The 21,056-nt window shown below is 47.6% G+C and overlaps 1 protein-coding gene and 1 long non-coding RNA gene across 3 annotated transcripts in view; both read right to left on the reverse strand.

Annotated features, from left to right (window-relative positions):
* Positions 1–10,157, reverse strand: part of LOC118521659 (uncharacterized) — a 94,299-nt gene extending 84,142 nt beyond the window's left edge. For both annotated transcript variants that reach the window (XR_013445851.1, XR_004910231.2), the window contains exon 1: positions 9,975–10,157. This is a non-coding gene — a long non-coding RNA (uncharacterized LOC118521659). The remainder of the gene's footprint in view (positions 1–9,974) is intronic.
* Positions 10,158–10,557: 400 nt separating this feature from the next.
* Positions 10,558–21,056, reverse strand: part of LMNB1 (lamin B1) — a 52,130-nt gene continuing 41,631 nt past the window's right edge. The window contains exons 9-11 of the mRNA XM_036070350.2: positions 18,928–19,047; positions 13,998–14,105; positions 10,558–11,253 (exon numbers count right to left, since the gene is read on the reverse strand). Of these exons, the coding sequence (XP_035926243.2) occupies positions 11,212–11,253; positions 13,998–14,105; positions 18,928–19,047 (270 nt within the window). The 3' untranslated portion in view covers positions 10,558–11,211. The remainder of the gene's footprint in view (positions 11,254–13,997; positions 14,106–18,927; positions 19,048–21,056) is intronic.

Below are 21,056 nucleotides of genomic sequence, written 5' to 3' on the forward strand. Positions count from 1 at the left end.
TTGCCTTCCCGTCGCGGACGAGCCTCTGGTTTAGAAACCGCGCGGCCGGCCGAGCCAGGAGGGTGCAGCGAGGCTGCCCCGGGGCACCGAGTGCTGCGGCCCCGAGCCAGCCCACCGCACTCTGCAAACACAGACAGGGCCACGGGTGCCCCGAAGCCCGGATTCGGCTTTACTAAAGCGCGTGGCCGCGGTGCGCGTGCACACGCCTGGCTTGCTTCGGCCTGGCGGTGAGAGGGCTGGTTTCCGTTAGCTTGCTCTTGTGTTCTCCGGGCGCAGCGCAAGGCCGGGGCCGGAAACCCGGGAGATGCGCCGACGGCCGAGGGCAGCTGCCTGCGGGCAGCCGCGTCCGCCCCGAGCCAGGCTTCCCCAGCCTCGGGCCGGCAACGGTCCTCCCGATGGTTCGCGCGCAGCCGAGAGCCCCTGGCCGGCCGGCGGAGGGGCCACCCTGGGGGTCCATCCCAACAGGGGACCAAGAGGATGTGCCTTGTGCCCCAGGGCACGACAGACACTTGCCACCCAAAGGCCAAAAGGAGAAAGCTTTGTGCATCAAACCTCTCGAAGGTCCAAAATGAATTAAGGACACCTAGACAGGGGCGCCTGGGTGGCCAGTCGGTGAGGCATCCAGCTCTTGATTCTGGCTCGGGTCACGATCTCAGGGTCAAGAGATCGAGCCCCCAAGTGGGGCTCCACACTCGGCATGGAGTCGGCTTGAGGATCTCTCTCCCTCTCCCTCTGTCCCTCCCCCAACTCATGTTCTCTCTCTCTCTCTCTCTAAAATAAATACAATCTTTTTAAAAAGAAAAAAAAGAACACCTAGACAGAGGACCAAAACGAGTTCTCTCAGCAGACAACTTACCAATTTAAGAAGTTATTCTGAACTAGAAAATACGCGCCCACATACACACACGTGTGCACACAAGCACATTAAAAAATTCCTGTCACACACACAGCATTTCAAGAATCTGGGACAAAGCAGCTCCTTTCATGGTCCAAATCGAGGTGAAGTCCTCTGAAACCCCATCGTCCCCTCTCCCCTCCCACACTCCCAAAGACAGCTCCCTGTGGCTGGGGGCAGCATCACTCAAGGAAGAGGTGCCTGGAAGAAGGTTGCTTGCGGAGGAAAAAGAAGGCAGCAGGGATGAGAATCCACAGTGGACCCAGGGAGGATTCAGGGGAGAAGTGGCCGTGTGCCCCAGCGGGGTCAGGGGAGCAGAGATAAGGAGAGGATACATCTGTCCCCACAACCTCCTGGTGGCTCTTCTGAGCACAAGAGGGCTCACGCACCCCCAGACGGGGACAATCTGCCACGGGAACAAGTCAATGAATGCGTCGCACACATGTGCACATTTCCTGCTCCGCCCGGCGCTTTTTGGAACCGAGCCGGCCCCTTCACACAGAGCCTTCTGGAATCCCGTCAGGCTCCTCGCTTCCCCGACAGAAACAGCATCAGGGAACATTATTCACTTGTCTTCCGGCAGAAAGCACCCAACGCCGTTCGCATGGGGTCAGCTGCCGCCTGCCGAGCCCGGACAACAAACTGCTCACGAAGAGGAGGGTGCCCTGCAGCCCTCCCCCGCCGGCCCCCCGTACATGAGGTCTGCTCTCATGACTGTAACTCAGGATGCGCGTGCCAAGGACAAGAGCGCCCCACCTGCCTCGCTTTATTTCATAATTCAGTGCTTCCCACCCCCACTGCCCCCCCCCCCCAGCATCTTGGCGTAGAATGGCCAAAGATGCACAGTTACTTCTGGCCCCTGGGTGCTGAGGGGAGGGGACCGCTAGGCGGGGTGCGGGGCGGGGTCCACACTCCGCATTAGTCCGCCAAAGGCTTCAATCCCCTTCCCCAGCTGAAGGCTCAAACTGTCCTTTATTTAAATGAAAACCTGCACTCAACCACAGCCAACCTCAAGGACTGGCGAGACCTTGCCATCCTAGCCCCCCCCCCCCCCGGGCGGGGGGGAAATGAAGCACAGCAGGTGGGCATTCCGCGTCCGCGTCCACGCAGCGCACACGCCCCGGGCACTGGGAGAGCACCGAGGGAGGGCGTCGGCCAACTGGCTCGGATTTTCTCAGTGTCTGGGTCTCGACGGAAAACTTGGAAGTGGTTGCCAGACGTGTTCCAAAAATCCTCACCCTGTCCCGTTGGAGCGCTGAGCAGGTGGGGCACCTTGACTGTCACCGTCATCTTTGGTTTGGAGCAGCAGGGGCAGAGGCGCGGAGGAGGCCAGCCTGTCACAGGTACCGACAGAGCTCCCCCAGGGAAACGGGGAGGGACCTGACAGGGAGGCGGCACCTCCGCGCGGGGGAGGCAAGCCGCAGGTCGGGACACGCGAATGATCTGGAACGAATCGGGTGCCTGTAAATTTCAGGTCCAAGACCATCAGGGAGACCAGGGAAAGGGGCCGGGCTGCGGGCCGCTGCTGGTGCGATAAGCCGCCTGGAGATGTGATCACTCTTCACCGTTCTGCCTCCACCTGCCCAGGGGAGCCCTGGGCTGGCGACCGGACTGACCCAGGGCTAGAGCGACATGGCCCTTCGGTACCACCTGAGGTCCCCTTGGCTAATCCTGTGAGAGGTGCTGGCCACGGTTTCCAAATAAGCTCTAATAATCCCACGAGGAAGTAAAAGAATCTGAACACAGTGAAAATCACACCCATCATGATCGTGAAGGTCTGTGCAGCTGAGTTCTCCCAGGGTGAGAGCTTGTCTTTGGAACACAGCTTCCAACTAGACACACTTCCCAATGGCCATTTCCCCATAGGGGACCAGTGGCGCCGGGCCTGCTGTGTGATTCCGTCCCACAGCTGTGGGTCCATGTACCTGTGTGAGTATTTGGTTGATGCCCGCGCGGAGCTCTGAGCTCCATCAGCGTCAGGACAAGATTACCCAACACGGTCTTCCCGGGGCCTAGACACAGCACAGCACCCAGTAAGCGCTCAAGAAACGTCTGGTGAAATTAGTATTTATTCACAAAATGAGTAAAATCTGGTGCGTCCAGCATTCTCAATGGCTTTCCTCGCTTAACTACTGAGCTGACGGGGAGAAATGTTAACTCTGACCAGCGCTGTTCTCACGTGTGGATTTCCAACACTAAGAACCACGGATGGCCCTGCCGTTTCGTAAAGAAAATCTCACCCTCCTTCCCGATACCCCGAGTCATAAATTCTGGGGGCACCTGGGTGGCCCCGTTGATAAAGCATCCGACTCTTGGTTTCAGCTCAGGTCATGATCTCAGGGTCGTGGGATCGAGCCCCGCATGGGGAATCCATGCTCAGCAGGAGTCTGCTTGAGATGCTCTCTCCCTCTTCCCCTCCTCCCTGCTCTCTCTCTCTCAAATAAGTGAATCTTCAAAAAAAAAATTCTGAAGTAATCATTAGTTTTAAATTATTATTTATTTATTTAGACCTACTAACTTGGTGTGATCTGCCTACACGATCTAATTTAATTCTCCCATCAACACCCTGTAATGGGACTTTGAGTCTCAGGGTGCAGATTGGGAAACGGAGAAGCAGGAACATCAGCTTTCTCAGGACCACACTCGTGGTCCCCGAACGCTGCTCTCTCCAGGGGTTCCCGCTCACAAAGCTAGATCCAAGGTGACAGCAATGCTTCCTCCTCTCTTCCCAGCCTGTCTGCCCCCCACCCCCGCCCCATGTGGGGAAGTACAAACTTGGAACATGGCCCAGAACTACACTTGGCATGTTTCACAGAATGGTTAATTCTCTTAAAAAAAAAAAAAATTTTTTTTAACCTCCTTTCTTATCAGAGCTCAATCACCAGTTCCAATCATCATTCCTGTTATTCAGAGCCTGCCCCCACCACCCAAGAGGAAAAGTGGGGCTACTTGACCCGCCCCGGGACACTTTCCCCTGTCCCCAGATACGCTGTGAACAGGTTGCCTCCCTGAGGCCCAGCCTGCTTTCCACTACTTGCTGAGTCTCCACCACCTCTGTTTAGCTTACCTAGTGGTGACTCTCCCCCAGGGGAGACTTTGACATCCCAACACTTCATTACCTCCCTGACATCAGGAAAAATGCGTCCTGTGGCGCAGCCAGCTCCGGGAAGGGTCCTGGCGCCCGAGCGGGGAGCTGTGGGAAGTGGGGTCCTCACTAAGTCAGCTCATCTGCATGGAAGCGTTTTCTAAACGGCACTGTGAAAAGAAGGGCCATATGCACCCTGATGTTCATAGCAGCAATGTCCGCAATAGCCAAACTGTGGAAAGAGCCCAGATGCCCTTCAACAGATGAATGGGTAAAGAAGATGTGGTCCATATATACAATGGAATATGGCTCAGCCATCAGAAAGGATGAATACCCAACTTTTGCATCAACATGGTTGGGACTGGAGGAGATGATGCTAAGTGAAATAAGTCAAGCAGAGAACGTCAATTATCATATGGTTTCACTTATTTGTGGAACATAAGGAATAGCACAGAGGACATTAGGAGTAGGAAGGGAAAAATGAAGGGGGGGAATCGGAGGTAGAGACGAACCATGAGAGACTGGACTCTGAGAAACAAACTGAGGGTTCTAGAGGGGAGGGGGGTGGGGGGATGGGTTAGCCTGGTGATGGGTATTAAAGAGGGCACGTAGTGAGTGGAGCACTGGGTGTTATGCACAAACAATGAATCATGGAACACTACATCAAAAACTAATGATGTATTGTATGGTGACTAATGTAACATAATAAAATAAAATTAAAATAAAATAAAAAAATAAATGGCACCGTGCAAATAGTACGCATTACACCCGCCGTTCGTTTGCGGATCATTCGAAACAACAGATTGGAAATAGGGATTTGGGGATTATCTGACAGTTGGAACTGTTCCCATTCATTTTGGACAACGAATCACACCGTTTTCATTTGTAAACTAGTTCTGTAAGTTATTTTCTGACAGCCGCCAGGGACAAAATAGGCAGAGCCGTCAGAGACAGACCTGGGTGAACAGACTGCGTTCCCCTGAGAACAACTGGATCTCTCCTCTCGTAGTTCAGGCCGCGCCGGGGCAAAACCGACTCCCCCAGGGAATGGACGAGCTGACCTCTGGGCCAGTGCGCCCCTCCGCAGCACGAGGGTACCACTTAGCCGGTGCGGTCCCACGAACTTTAAGTGAGGTAACCTTCGAGGGGCAGCACTGCACTTCCAGAAGCCCGTGCCTGCCACTCTCTCTTACCCGGGCCCCCCAAGTCCCCAGGCCTCCCCCAGACAGGGGCCCTGCTGCAGGGTCTGGCAGCAACTTCCAGCCTGAGGCCACCGTGAGTCACCCAAACATCCCCCTCTGTGCCCAACGCCTTCCTTCTGCACAGAAGGGCCCCCTCCCAGATTTGTACGCAGGAGCACTGTTCTGGGGACCCCCAGCTGCAGCCCTGAGTGCAGGCCAGGCCCCTGGCTGCCTCTGTGGCGGGGACTGATGATGGTGATGCAACGGGCTCCCAACGCATGCATCGTTTTCTGCTCGTTTTTTCTAAGGTTCACTTGCCCAGTTTTTCTCTCAGCAGGACAAGAGCGTAAAAGAAACTGGCAACTGGGAAAATGAATCATAGGAAAGTTTTGGCCCCACACAGACAGCCTGGGTTCAGTTCCCTCTTGACACTGACTGGAAGGCGGCCTAAGCTGGCTGCACGCGGTGCGGGAAGGCTGGGGCGTGTCACAATCCCAGGCTTTGGAAGAGAATGTTCCAGCCGTCGGAGGCTAACTCAAAAAGTAGCATTTGGTGAAGGGTGGAGTGAGCCGGTCATCTCCCTGGCTCAGATGTAGAGGGAGGGGGAAAAGAAGGGAAGAAGAAGACAAGGGTTCTGGGACTCAGAGTTGGGGAAACGAGACAATGAACACATCCTCTGAAGACCGCTCTCAGCCCCTAGGCTAGACAGCCACCTTCTGCCAGGTGGGACCTACTGAGCACAGGTCACCCACGTCCCTCTGGGGACACAGTGGACACTCCAGCTAACTGTGGGAGCGAAAGTTAAGTCATAGCACACAGGCCTGTATGGAAGGCGGTCACAGAAACACTCCAGCGCATTCAACAAACTAGGCCATTTGAAAAGAATTATCCAGATTGTGTCACAAACACTGAGGGGGAAAAAAAATATACCAGTGAAGGTATCTCGTGCTAGTACAGTTCTGTGGGGGGTTGTGCCCCCCACGCAGGACGTGTGGGGAAATCCAGAAGCCTGGAGGAGGCTGTGGGGGCCGAGAGGATGAGGGTACCCACACTGTGGGCTCAGCACCCCATGAAGGAAGGCTTAAAAGGCAAGTGAGGATTTTCTTATTCTAAATCAAAGAAATCAACACCAATGATTAAGAAAATGGCATTAAAAACTGCAGAGAAATCTGTAGGACCCACCGAACAGGGCCCATTGGAAGCAATACACAGCCAAAGGAGGGATGAAAGCTATCGAAACGAACAAGAGCTGCGTTTCTCGGGGCGCCTGGATAGCTCAGTCGTTAAGCATCTGCCTTCGGCTCAGGTCATGGTCCCAGGGTCCTGGGATGGAGCCCCGCATCGGGCTCCCTGCTCGGCAGGAAGCCTGCTTCTCCCTCTCCCACTCCCCCTGCTTGTGTTCCCTCTCTCGCTGTGTCTTTGTCAAATAAATAAATAAAATCTTAAAAAAAAAAAAGAGCTGCGTTTTTCTAAAAGCAAGCTTGGCCGGCATCCGAGCGGAGAATTCCAATTCAGATTGGTGGAGGAAGCACTCACGTGTAAGTCTGGCCAGTATGTGCTTTATCGTTGTAATTAACCTACTGAACAGGCTGTCTCCTTACACTGAGAGGTGCATTTGTGCCTCTGGAGAAAAGTCAGCAAAAGACAGGATTTACTGTGCCGTTAAAAGTGAAGGAAAATACAGAATAGTAGGAGGGAGGGCGGGCGGGGATTTCGTGCTCTCAGTGTGGGGCCGGCCTCCAGGGCACACCGGCCACTGGTCAGCCTCTGTGAGCGTCCTCCACCCTCGCTCTGCCTGCCCCTCCGGAACAGCAAAGCCTCGTCCACCCCCCGTACTGCTCCCCACTGATTCCGGATTCTCCCCAATTGCATGTTCTCAAGAAGCTCTCCCAGCAACACCTTGAAATACAACTTCTGCGAGTTGTACATGTATTTTGCCTAAATATCTTCCTTTTTGTGGTTCTGAGTGTCTCATGAGTGAGACAGGCAAATGGCAGAAACACAGAATATTAAGTATCGCGTCCTTCTGTGCCTTTTTCTTTCTGGCAGGAGACGGAAGGAGTCTTCCCCATTTCAGAATTCTGGGTTTTCCCAGGTAACTATCATGGAAATACCAGAACCCGGCTTCAGAGGCTTAAGTCATTCTCCTCTGGTGGTACCTCCTAGAATTCACATCCACGCTGCTCCTTCACGCAACAGAACTAAAAAGATCTGCGTTTTGTTTAGAAGCCAGTGATTCACAAGCAGGTTATTTAAAGACCCTTTTTAATTTCCCATTTTGTTTTTAACATGTGATTTGGCCAGGAAAAGAAAGGGCATTCAAAGAACTTTCTTTGTAATTTAAGATTTCGTGAAAGGGATGGTGGGTGAGAAACTGAAACCAAAAGGAACATGATTTAGAATAATGATCTCTCTTAAAATACATACACGTACACATATGCAAGTAAGTGTGTCTATGTTTGTACTGATGTGTGATGCGGAAATAAGCCAGGCAAGGAGGACCCCTTCTTTCACTGCAAAACTGATAAACTGTAACTAAATCTTTGTTGTAATATAGAGCCAAGCTTAAAATAAGAACAAAAATTGCCCAGGTGCCATAAAGAAGCAAGAATTCAGAGTGGGGGTGGAGGTCGGGGTAGGAAACACGGCACGATCTCCATGCGCAGGCAGGACGCAGAAGGGAGCCGGCTGCAAAAGGCTCAGCACCGTCCCCCACACCTCCCACTACGGCAAGCCCGCCGATGCAGAGCGAAGGCAAACTTCTGATGGGGACTGGGGGCAGCAGGTGCAAGTGACCTGTGAGAAAGCAAGGAGACCCATGCACCAGCAGCCGAGAGCATTTTTCACCACCACAAGGTGAGAGAACAGCAACATAGTCCAATCCACTAGAATCACTGGGGAGTTGGCACAGGAAACTCCCAAATTACTCCGTACGGTAGGTACACAAACCACTCACAAAATAAACCACCTTGCTGAAGAAAAGTTCGCAATCCTAAAAACTCCATGAAAGAGCAAACCATCCCTTTTTCTGCAGCTAACAGGAAAATTAGGATCTCCACAAGGATTCAGGAACATGATGAGAAACCATAAAACTAGTGTGATTAAAATGGCTCTTTAAAAGGAAGAAAAACAAAAGAAGAGTTGAAAATAAGGACAAATTTGAAAAAGAATCAAAGATAATTCCAAAAATGAAAAGTATAGTCAATGAAATTACAAACTCAATGAGAAGGATAAAAAAAAAAAAAAATTGAGACTGAGAACAAGATTAGTGAGATAAATACAAAGAAGTTCCTGAGAATACAACACAGAGAAATCTAAACGATAGGAAAGAGAGTAGGTTCAATATAAATCTAAAAGAAATCACCAGGGCGCCTGGGTGGCTCAGTTGGTTAAGCGACTGCCTTCGGCTCAGGTCATGATCCTGGAGTCCTGGGATTGAGTCCCGCATCGGGCTCCCTGCTCAGCAGGGGGTCTGCTTCTCCCTCTGCCCTCTTCCCTCTCGTGCCCTCTGTCTCTCATTCTCTCTCAAATAAATAAATAAAATCTTTAAAAAAATAAAAAAAAAATAAAAAAAAATAAAAGAAATCACCAAAGGGAAGAACAGCAAACAGGAAAGAGATAATATTCAACAAATTAAGAACACCCCAAATTTTCTTAATGAAGAACTCAGATATCTAGACCTACACACAAGAGGAATTAAAAAAAAAATCCTACGTCTAGGGGCGTCTGGGCGGCTCAGTCGGTTAAGCACCCGACTCTTGATCTCAGCTCAGGTCTTAATCGCAGGGTCCTGAGTTCAAGCCCCACAGTAGGCTCTATGCTGTGCACGGAGCCTACTTAAAAAAAAAAAAAAAAAAAAAAGAAATCCCTGTCTAAATAGTGGTGAAACCAGAACACCAAAGATAAAATAAGGGGAAATTTCGTGCTTGTAAAATAGTTGAATAATCCAGAAATGTACCCGTAAGCTCCATGGATGTGGCGACAGCGAGGATGCAGGAGGCGGCAGGGGCTCTGCCCTCCGCCACTCATGTTGGGGCGGGGGCGGGGGACGCACGTGCAAGTACTGCTCGCTTTCCGAAAATCTCAATTTAGTCTAAACTTGGTCAGACTGAGTAAACGCAACAACCTCCGGCCTGCTACACGTGCAGGGACGCCACACGTCGTGCTACCAGGGTCCTGGGTTTTCGCCCTCCCTCACTAGCTGGCCATCTGGGTGGCTAGAGAGCGTGCACCGCTCCTCCCGAGTACAGCTGCCAACGCTTCCTAATGCCTACCGCCTGCAAGCGTCCAATTCCAGAACCTAATTTACCCAGCGATAAAGTACCCCGAGTGTATTCTGATGGCAAGAACCCCATCTTGTGGCAAAACGGTTCAAAGCCGAGTCTGGCCATACGCTGCAGTGCTATTCTCATTCGAAGATAAATCTGGGTTGAGAAGTTATCATTTTATCTGCTTCACCAGACAGAGTATCTTCCCCGGCATTTATCTTGTGTCTGGGATGGCACCAGAGTCTGCAGTAAATCTGCAGAGCACAGGAATTCTGAGACTTTGGGGGTTATTTTCAGGAGAAAGCTGGCAGTCTTTACGCCGCTTCCTGCAGGAATATTTTAAGGGAAAACCAAACACTGACTCTGGGTTGGCTTCCGAAATTGATCATCTGTCCGTTCTAGGGATGGTCCAGACATTCCCACTTTCTACAAGATGAACACACTTGGGCTAAAGCAATCACAGGACAAAAATGCCCTAAACCCCTAACAAATGACACCCTAATTACTGCCATACATAACCACACCGCCCCACAGCACACACCTACCTAGGTCAGAGCCCTCACACCTTCAACCTCTAGAAGGTACCTGTTACTCAGGATCTCTTCTCTACTTTACAAGACAGTAAAACTAGATTCTAGGTATTATCTCCATCTTCTTCCTTTAAGAGGAATGTCTTCCTCAGTGTCCTCTGCCACTGTCCCTGTTCCCATTTGGCTTTCCTATTTAAAGAGATTCTGAAAGGTCTTATTGTTAATAAGCTCAAAAATATAAAGCACTGAGCACAATGCCTGGCTCCAAAACATTAGCTATTATCACTGCTTTTATTATTGTTACTACCATTATTAATGACAACAGTACTGAAAAGGGCGGGGGGGAAGACACCAGAACAGTGTATTTCTCTATTTATCTCCCTCATTACCAAAGCTTAAAGAAACAACTAGCTTAAACAAGAAGCCAAATTATTTTTATGAAAAGCAAAAACAGTATTTTTCTCCCCCCAAAATCGGGCTTTTAAAGTTAAAAAAGACAGCAGATTAATATTAAAAAAGCGTTTATTTGTTAATGTAACATAGGAAATTAAAGCAAGTTACACTATCTTTAAAAACACAGCTAATGCGTTTTAAGAGAAACCCTTCCCTCCCACCCCCCCATCCCCGCATGAATTCAGAATCTAAGAGAAGAAGTAACCATAAAACAAAGTTTTGTGGAATCCTTCATCCAAGAGTGCTTACATGATGATTAGGTTAATATTGCCTTCTTACAAAATTTCTCTTTTCTATTAAAAAAAATTTTTGTAGGCTTGATTGTTTATTACAAAAAAATTCAGTACAAAAGTTTGATATATTGAAAAATGACCCCCCTCACAGCACCATTATATATAGCAGAGAGTAATCAAGAGCAGATTGCTAATCTAGATGGAGCAATCTTCAGATTATGCCCAGACACACAGTGGTTTATTTACCCTCCCGTCCCCTTCTCGTAAGAACTTAAAAAAACACACACATACAAAAAAATGTCAAAAAATTTGAGGAACCCTTTCCAAACAGTACACAGTTAGTTCAGTGTCAATAATTCACATCTTGCAACAAAGTATATGGATATGGTTTCTTTTACAAAACTTTCAGTGTCAAAAAAGGAAATTAAGGCCATCAGATTCGCAGCTTAAAAATTCACATAAAGGAAATACAAAAATATTCTGTGCTTCTGAGAAGGCTCTGCACTGCATGTTGGTAAGGATTACCATACTTCTTTATTTTGAGGAAGACCGTTGACTTGAGAAGTTTACATAATTGCACAGCTTCTATTGGATGCTCTTGTGGTTCCCTGATGAGGAAAAGTAGAAAGAAAAATCGGTGCTATGAAAGTAGATGACAGTACTTTCAACTAAGGCAGAGACAGGACAAATCCGTATTACCTGACTTCAAATGAACCCTTATCATTCCCACTTACCCTTTGTAACCTTCTCTTACAGACTGCTTCCAACAAATTCCAGAACAGCGACACTGAACCCCAGCTGCATATTCAGATCCGGAGGAGCTTAAAAAAAAAAATCTGATCTAGGTCCCTAGATCAACTAAATGAGAATTTCTCATTTAAATGGGGAAGTGGTATCTATTTATATGTAATTTTAAAGCTCCCTAAGTAATTATAATATGCAGCTGAAGTTGAAAGTGGCTGTTCAATAAATAACCTCCTTTTATAACTTGGGAAACAGGAGGTCAGCGGGTTCCATTCTGAACCACATCAGGGACTCCAGCTGGCTGCGTCCTCCGCTTACGCATCCCAAAGCACGTGTTCTGGCTTCGTCCTCAAATGTGAAGTCAAAATGGCTCCCTCCGTTCTTCTCTTTTACCACTAATTCCTTAAAGCCTCACGGTCTGACTTGTGACCTACCTACCACCGGACTGGACTGAAACTGGCTTGTTGAAGGTCACAAAAAAAACCTTCTAATCAATTCGAAAGGCCACTGGACCCATTCTCTAATGCAAAGTCAAAATATCTACCCTTTTGTCCTCCCTCTTTCAAACCTTGAAATCATTACCTACTCTGATCACAAAAGCTAAAAGCCTCACACATCTGACTTCGTTTCCTTCTCGCCCCGCTCAAGTTCTGTCACTACGTCCTTATGAACCTCCATTCACACAGTCCCTCCGTGTCTCTGCAGGCTCCCTGCTGGAGTCAACTGCGGATTCGGCGTCGGCGCCTCCTCGGCTCCAGTGTGCAGGAGCTCTCTGCCCAGGCATCCCGACCGCACACTTACCCCCGAGCTCCCCATTTCCGGGATGTCTGACACGCACCCTCCAATACAACTGGACACCTATGCTTGGTGCATAAGTCCCGACACATCCCCTGCGGTGAATGGAAGATCACCACAGATTCTCTGCCTCTCCTCCCGTCAAGAGCTGACGACTGTCTACCCTCACTAGGACCGGAGATGGCCTCGAGACTCACTTTGGCTAAGAGAACATGGGCCTAACCTTTAAGAGATCTGGCGCTCTCTTTCACCCTCCTGGAAGCCAGCCGCCATGTTGTAATTAAGCTTGGGCTAAACTACCGAAAGATAAAGCAACATGGAGAGAAACAAGGAGAACCTTCCAGCCCCAGCCACGATCGCAGCTGGGGGCAAGCGCATCATTAACTTCACTCTCCATCACGTGGAGCAAAAGAGCTAAGTGCCCAGCTGAGCCCAGTCAGACCACCGCTCACGGCAAGTGAGAACTACTTGTTCGAAGGCACTAAGGCTCGGGGTGTGTGTTAAGGCAGCCAACAGGGAAGTCGAACACCCGCAGAACACCACGGGCTGTCTCCCGCTACCCAAGCAACTGCCAGTCCTTCCAAACACTGGGCAAGCATACTTCCCAGAGATCCTGTCAGCTCTTCTGGCGGCCTTAGCTCTCCAGCATCTGCCCACTCCAGCCCCTACTCTGAGCCACTTGTACCCTGAGGTATCTCTTACACTGTTACTTCACTTTCGGGCATTATGATGCTTCCCAGTAAGGGCAGGAAATGGATCTTGTCCTTGTTTTCTTGTTCAAGCTAAGCCTAAAGTATCTGTTCTTAAATAGTCCTCCAAAATGTATGAGGAAGTATCCAAAAATTCATTCTACCTCATACAACCCACTTCAGGTGGTTCTCAACCCTGGCGGCTAACCACATACGAGAATGTTTTTGGGAGTAGGACTGGGGCCAATGAAGCAAAACGAAGAGATTTATAAATCTGCAGACACACAGACAAAGTCCTAGAAGGATAAGGGTAGGAATTCTGATTAACCATCTGACTCAAACAGCTTGAGAACATAAACTGAAGGCTTATTACTTATTAATAATTCCAATTTAATTAATTAAAATCAAATTTGGAGTTTATTTCAAGGGCTCTCAAAAGCCCAAGCATCAGCTAAAATCTATCTTGTAATTAGATGATTAGGAACCTAATATAGCAAGAATTTTGTTTCCCACTGCAGTTGAACATTACTCTGGTTTTTAAAGTTTATATGCAGATACTCTAATTTAGTGATCTAAACTTCTCTATCACAGAACTCTTCAATAATTTTAAGCATGCATTCCAGCCCATATATACTTATTTATAAGAGATGTACAAGTCCTAGGTACATTATAAAACAAAACTAAAATGTGACATAAGAAAACAAATGTTTTAAAAGAAGTGCTAACGTTTTCTTCCAGTATTCTACTGCGCTATCTTGAATATCCCCTCAGGAAAAACGAACTAAACCCACCTGGCCAATCACTTACGTGGTTCATCAAGTAACAGGGGGAAAAAACCAAACTCACTATTGATTTTGGTTTTTATGTAATTCTGTCAATAAAACTTAAAAATATTAGAGTAAGGGCGCCTGGGTGGCTCAGTCGTTAAGCGTCTGCCTTCGGCTCAGGTCATGATCCCAGGGTCATGGGATCGAGCCCCGCATCGGGCTCCCTGCTCGGCGGGAAGCCTGCTTCTCCCTCTCCCACTCCTGCTTGTGTTCCCTCTCTTGCTGTCTCTCTGTCAGATAAATAAATAAAATCTTTAAAAAAAAAAAAAAAAGAAAAGAAAAATATTAGAGTAATACCTGCTGGTGGAAAAGTTCTTCCTCTGCCAGCACTTCAGGCGCGTCTTCCTCATCCTCCTCCTCTTCGGGGATGGTGGTTTTAAAGACTGTACTTCTCTGAGCAACCTCCTAAAACAAGAGTGGCTCGATCTCAAGTTAAAACCACACTTAAAAATCACAAAGGCAGTCGGGGAGAGGGAACTTTTCTTTGCTTAGCTTTTAGAAACCGCACCTTTCCTACATTAGGGATTATTTTTTTAAAAAGAAAAAAGTGGTTCATCGATAGCTGTAGCTACTGAGCAGGAAATTTTGCATAACTGGTAGCAGCTCTTAGATTTTCAATATTCCCGGCAGGGGAACTACTGGTGTCCTGCGTGAAACACCTGCTGTGACGTTTCCCCAGCTTTTGATCCCATTCTGCTCCTGAGAACTCTCTGAACCATATAGCACACCGGATTCTTTATAACACTCAGCATGAATTCAGCTTCAAGATCCTGGCTCCTAGCAGAAAGAAGGCACTAAATAAATGCTGAATAAAATGAAGGTGAAGGCCAAGTGCTGTGATCTTGGGGACCATGGTGACAACAGTCCACCCTCAGCGACTGGTTCCTCTTGGGAAATGGAATCAAGACAGATGAGCACTCCCTACTACCAACACGCTAGTGAAGCAGCTCCCGTGTATTCCACGCAGCAAACAGTCCCATCACTCACTGGAGGCACGAGAGAACGTAACCAGTTCCATCCCCTGCTGAAAGGCTCACATGCAGGTGACGCTCCTGGACTTACACAATGCAGCAGAACAGTCTCTGTGTGAGCAGAAGGCTGACCTGATGACCTGGCAGCAAGTAAATGAGTGCGTCCTGCAGAGTGCCACAGAGCTGCTCACCTTATTCTGTACCAAATCCTAGGGTCACTCAAGAAAGAGAACTCCACCAACAAAGATGCTAAAATTGCATCAGTAAAAGCTTATCTGGAATCTAACACACAACCAGCCAGTTTAAAATGGCATAGAAAGAAAACCAAAAACACCGTGTTGTACAAATGAGAGCTCCAGTTTAAAATATGTCCAAGGATATATTTTACAAAGGAAGCAAGATGTACACTAGTATTTTCTGGGGAATTTTGATTACTGTTGCATGGCCAAAGAAGATGGACCATTCTGAGAGTTTCCATTAGCCAGAAACTTCAACTCTGGGAGCTCAGTCAGTGGTTACACACACAAACAGCCATTTCACAAATACCAGCCTGCTGTGACCAAACCCACACTGACAAAAAAGCATGTGAATCCTTAGTTCAATTATAATGCTTTGAAGTAAGAGATCGATTGGGGGATGGCGGCACACAAAACAGAAAAAGGAATTCTCATAAAGATCTCAGAGTACCCAGCTTTCCATAATTCATCCTAAAATGAGGCAAGAAAAGTCAAAGAAAACCTGCTAGAGAATCTTACATTCCAGCTCGGGCAGCTGGTGACAAGTGTATACACCTCATCTGGAAATGCGGGTTCTTAAAGCATGTGACTTAAGAACATTGTCCTCAAATGCAAAACTCAGAAAAAGCAATTTGCCCAACAAAGTTAATCATAAATTAATTCCATTTAACTACTTTTAACGTAAGCATGTTGTTAAGCACTTTTCATTTGATGACACTTAAAAACCAATTAATCTAATGCAGAAAGCCTGTACAGAAAAACAAGTATGCTAAATAATGTCTAAAAATTGATAGAAAAATCATAAAACCAATTTAGAACCAAAAACTGTTGGGAGTTTGAGGCCCAGGAAATTGTTATTAGTCAAGGCGCTAGTAGATAAATGTCTTTATCAAAAAAATTCCTCTCAGCAAGATATCCAGCCCTATCAAGTGCCCTAAAAGACCCACATAAATGATCTGTCTACAAAATGTATTATCTGTGGGTCCCTGTTAAGGCCTTGCGCACATAAAGGGACAGGATTCAGGAGAACACCGAGGCCAGCCAGCACCAGCTGATGAGTTCACCTCTTCCAACTCTGCTCAGTCACGACACGCTGACAGCCTGAAGTCCCCACGGGGGGAGTGCGGGATACCTACGCCACAGAAATCAGCAAATTGTTACCTACAGATCAGAGCTTTTTGTGGGTGGAGGAGCCGACCATTAAACTATGATATCTCTGTACACCTAAGTAGTCATTCACATATACAAAAGTTTCATTTATGACTATATTTCAGAAGGTACAGAGAGACTGCTTTCTTATTTCCCGCACAGAAAAATATTCTAGGGGCGCCTGGGTGGCTCAGTCGGTTAGGCGTCTGCCTTTGGCTCGGGTCATGACCTGAGGGTCCTGGGATCGAGCCCCGCGTCAGGCTCTCTGCTCAGCAGGACATCAATCTGCTTCTTCCTCTGCCTGCCACTCCCCCTGCTTGTGCTCACACTCGCCCTCTCTCTCTTTCTGGCAAATAAATAATAAAATCTTAAAAAAAAAAAGAAAAAAAGAAAAACATTCTATTTTAGCAAGTCAACATTTGCTGTTTTTAGTCGTCCACTATCCCCATCCTCATTTGTCAAAGCCCCCAGTTTTAGCTGGGTCCCCCTCTCTCCCATGGAGATGGGACACATGAGTCACAGGAGCAGAGTAGGATCCAGCTGTTGGAGGGGAGAAGGCAGCTCAAGCTAACTCTGTCCTCTAAACCCTCCCAGGGACTGGTTTAGAGGTGAGCCTGTGACCCAAGCTGGTACCTACAAGTAAAGTCCAGGATGGGAAACTCACAGGGAACCAGGCTCTTGCCCACAAAAAGCCAACCTCGAACGATGCACCTCCAGGAGCATCCAGCACCCATCCTGCATCGACCAAGGAAGACACTCAGAAAACAGACACACAGAAGAACCTTGGGGACACTGGGTGAGCCACTGGATCAAATCCACTATCTCTGGATTTTTGGTTGTGTGAGCCCATATATTCCCATTATAGACAGCTTAAGTGCATTTTCTGACATTCCCAATGCCTCAGCAAGAGGAAAATATACGTAAAAAATGAAACTGACTTAAGCCAATTATCTACAATCTTACAGAACAATGGTCTTTATGGTGGTGATTCTGGATTTTTGCAAATATGGCCTGGGACCTACTAAGGAACATGGTTTCAGAATTAAAGGACTAAATACCAAATGTGACTTGTCTGACAACCACAGACATAAAAACTGTATTCCTGATACTTTCCTCATTTCTGACCGAAGTCACTTAATAGAGCCCAGCAAGCAGAAGACAGAAGTTGGTTAAAAACAACGGACAAACCAACCAACCAAATAATCTAATATTCAAGGGTTTACATTATGAAGGGAAACCTGAGCTTTAGTCGGCTCTGTGGAGACGTCAGTGTACCACCACCTCAAGCTCCATCCCGTTCGTGGTATCTGCTTGTTCACAGGCCACTCCATCTAAGATGTTTTGGGGGCTTTTCAACCTGCTACATTGCAAACCCCTCCTACAAGATCACTCGTAACCTGCATACGTTTCCCCAGAGAAACAAAGGGCGAGATGAGGACTGATCCCAGGGCGCACAAAAGCCTGCTGCGTCTACACAGCCCCTCATCACAGGCCGTGCCCGGAGCCCCGTATCCCACCAATGCCGACGTCGGGGGGTGTCCAGCACCAGAGCCGCGGTCGGTGCAGGGGGCAGCAGCGATGGGGAAGGACCCCAATGCGCCCAACACAAGAAACAAGCAAGGGCTTCCGCAGAGAGAGCGGAGGAAGACCCAACAGCTTGAAGCCCGCGAGTGACTGACGGCATGCGTCAACGACGCCCCCCCCCCCGAGAGCCAGGCCAGGTATCGGGGGTGAATTCCCCAGAGCTGCCCCCTAGTCTCACACAACTGTGCCGAGGTCTACGGTGAAAGAATCACAGGCCGTTTCCCTTCCTGGCTCGGCCTGAGATCAAGGGAACTCCTCACCGGTGGACAAGGACTCCGAATGAAGAGCAGTCCAAGGACCAGCAGATGCGTCCAGTGAGGGACGGATGGGAAGGCCGCCAGGCAGAGGACTGGGAACACAAACACCTCGGACCCCCACGGCAAATCCTGTTAGTTACTTTATTTCTCTGAACTTAAGGGAAGGTCTGTGTTTAATTTTTAACATTTTTTTAGCCAGGGAAATTCTTACTGAATGCCTATTATGTGCCAGGGAAAATCAGAATAGATCCTTGCCCTTGATGTGCTTAGGACTCTAGTGAGAGAGGCCGATGGGCCAGACACCAGACAGGGTAAGAGGTCTGCAGTTGGCACCATGGCAGCAGAGAAGGAAACCTGAAGGGGCAGCTGCAAGTTGGCCTGCATCCACTCCCCCCTTCACAGAGCCCCATTTCGGGGGGGGGGGGTGAGGGGGGGCTGGTGTGCACAGGGCACGGGTTGTCTTTACGTGACGGTGAGGGTAGGGAAGGTTCTTTGATAAGAATCTAGGACTGATAGGTTGAAAACAAAACCATCAAGCAGATGTACACTCCAAAATCTTCAAACTCAAGAGTTTCACAAACATTCTGAGAGCTAGGACCATAGCTAATAGCTAATAACACAGTTACCAGAGGCCAGATAGATACATTCCAAGCGTTTCCCAATGGGTATCTCATTTATATTATACTCATTACATTAGTATTATCACAGCTCTGTGACTTGTCTTATTATTATCCTCCATTTTAAAATGAGAAGACTAAGAGAGGTGAAGGAACTTGCCAGAAATGACAAAGCCAGCGGGCAGGGGAGGCAGAAACCGAAGCCTGTGCTCACGTTCAGGGCTCCACGATACCCTCCCATTTCACTCCTAAAACGTGAAGTCGGCTTCACTTTGATTTACTCAGCAGCCTTGGTCTGGTGTAAGCCATCAGACACTTCACATTTCAATGTGACTTCTGAAAAGAAATCACACTTGCACAAGGAAATTTCGAGTGGAACAGACACTGCAGTGGTCCTGACAAAACGGCCTTACCTCTCCCTGAGAATTTTTCAATATAACCTTCACATCTTCACCAGTGCCCCACGAGTTCTGGTTCTTCCAGATGAGGTCGGTGGGAGGACTGGCTGTGACACCAGCATTTGCAGCCCAGATCTAGAAAAAAGAAAGGACATCAGTTCACCCAGAACCCAGCCCTCCCATATCCCAGCCCTCCCATATCCTAGTGATGGCAACGTAACGAAGAGACTTGAACCCCTGATTCTAAGTCTCAGAACTGTGTCCCAGCTTCAGACCTGCTGTACGAACTAGCTGTGTGTCCAGGAGAACCTACTGAGGCCTCAGCTTCCCCATCCGATAAATGGGAATGCTGATGCCTAGGGATCTGAGGTGACATTATCTACATTCACCTCCTAGCCCCTCGACATGTCAGCTGAACGTGTGCAAGTGGCCTTATTCTCATTATCCATGAAATGGGACAGAAACAGGATTGCTGTGAAGAACAGGGGATTAGCCGCACAGCGGGGCTGGCTCACTGAGCAAGGATTAGCTCTCCCTGTCAGCACCCTGTTAGGGCTTTTATGGGCCGTTCTTCCAAAGGTATCTTCCAGCGGCCAACAGCAGTCAGTGAGGCGATCCTACTAATTCCTCTCAAAAAATCTGCAGCAGACAGCCCATCTAGAACATTCTTATAGAAACTGGTATGTCTCCAACGAGGGGCAGTGTCACAATACCCCAGGAGTGTCTGAGACTGAACTCCAGAACGCATGCAGGGAATGAACAAATAACCCATTAATTAATGATAAACAGGACTACTACTGAAATAGGCCAACAAATAATTACTTTTCCCTTCTCATAAGCAAGGAAATTCTGCTATATTTTTAATGCATTTTATTAGCAAAAGAGTACTGGCGGAGTGGAGAAAATGTGAGTCAGGAAACCTAGGTGTGAACCCTGGACAAATCACTCCAGCTCTACCAACCTCAGTGTCCTCATGTATAGGGTACTACCACCAGTCTTGAGGTTTCTAAAAGACCATATGAAAATAGAAAAGTTTTACACCCCATAAATTATTTCACAATATAAATGGCCACATGATGGCAACAGGAAGACTAGAAATAGCATTACAACTAGAAAGGGACAGGGAGCGTTTACTGGGATAAAACAAAAAGCAACTGGATCCAGGCTGTTAGGTCATGTGGAATGTTAGTGTTTTCCTAATTTCAAGCAACACTTTTTCACCATGGTTCATAGGGAATCACAGAATTGGTTTAGTGTTAATAATAATCATAAAATGTCGGTAACCTTACTGGGTAATTTAATCTAAAACTATTATGCTCCAGAGTTATCCTATTCAATATGCCAGCCGTACGTGGCCCCTGAGCAACTGACATACGGCTAGCCAAGAGTGAGACTGTGCTGTGAGCACAGCCGTAAGGCTGAACACTTAGTCCGAAAAAAAAAAGGTAAAATACCTGACAATTTTTTATAATGATCACATGTTGAAAGAATAGTATTTTGGATACATTGCATTAAATAAGATACAGTACTAAAGTTAATTTCATACCTTTCTTTTTACTTCTCTTTAATGCAGCTACAAGAAAATTTTATTTTATTTTTTTTAAAGATTTATTTATTTGACAGAGAGAGACAGTGAGAGAGGGAACACAAGCAGGCGGAGTGGGAGGCGATGCGGGGCTCCATCCCAAGACCCTGGGATCATGACCCGAGCCGAAGGCAGACGCCCAACGACTGAGCCACCCAGGCGCCCCTGCAAGAAAATTTTAAATATATACATATATTTCTCTTATTTGTGTTCTAGAGTTTTAAACTGATCTTTGCTATTGCCTGGTACAATTTTATAGTAAGATTACTTATCACTACCATGTTCCAAAGAGCTTATCACATTTAATGTTAGCTACTAAAAAAAAAAAAAAAAAGGATTACATTTCACATGGTAATTGAGTTCTCCACTAGACCTATAGTATATATATATCTATTTGGTCCCTGAGGAACTATATCTAGTGGAAAAAGCAGATGATTGGCATAATGGTTTCACATTACTTTAGAGAGAGAGAGAGAGCACACTCAAATCTGAATCTTCTGAATTAAAATGTCAGATTCTTTCCACCACATTATGCAGCTTCCATAAGACACATAATAGG

This window comes from Halichoerus grypus, chromosome 2 (assembly GCF_964656455.1).
Source record: "Halichoerus grypus chromosome 2, mHalGry1.hap1.1, whole genome shotgun sequence".
Classification (NCBI taxonomy): domain Eukaryota; kingdom Metazoa; phylum Chordata; class Mammalia; order Carnivora; family Phocidae; genus Halichoerus; species Halichoerus grypus.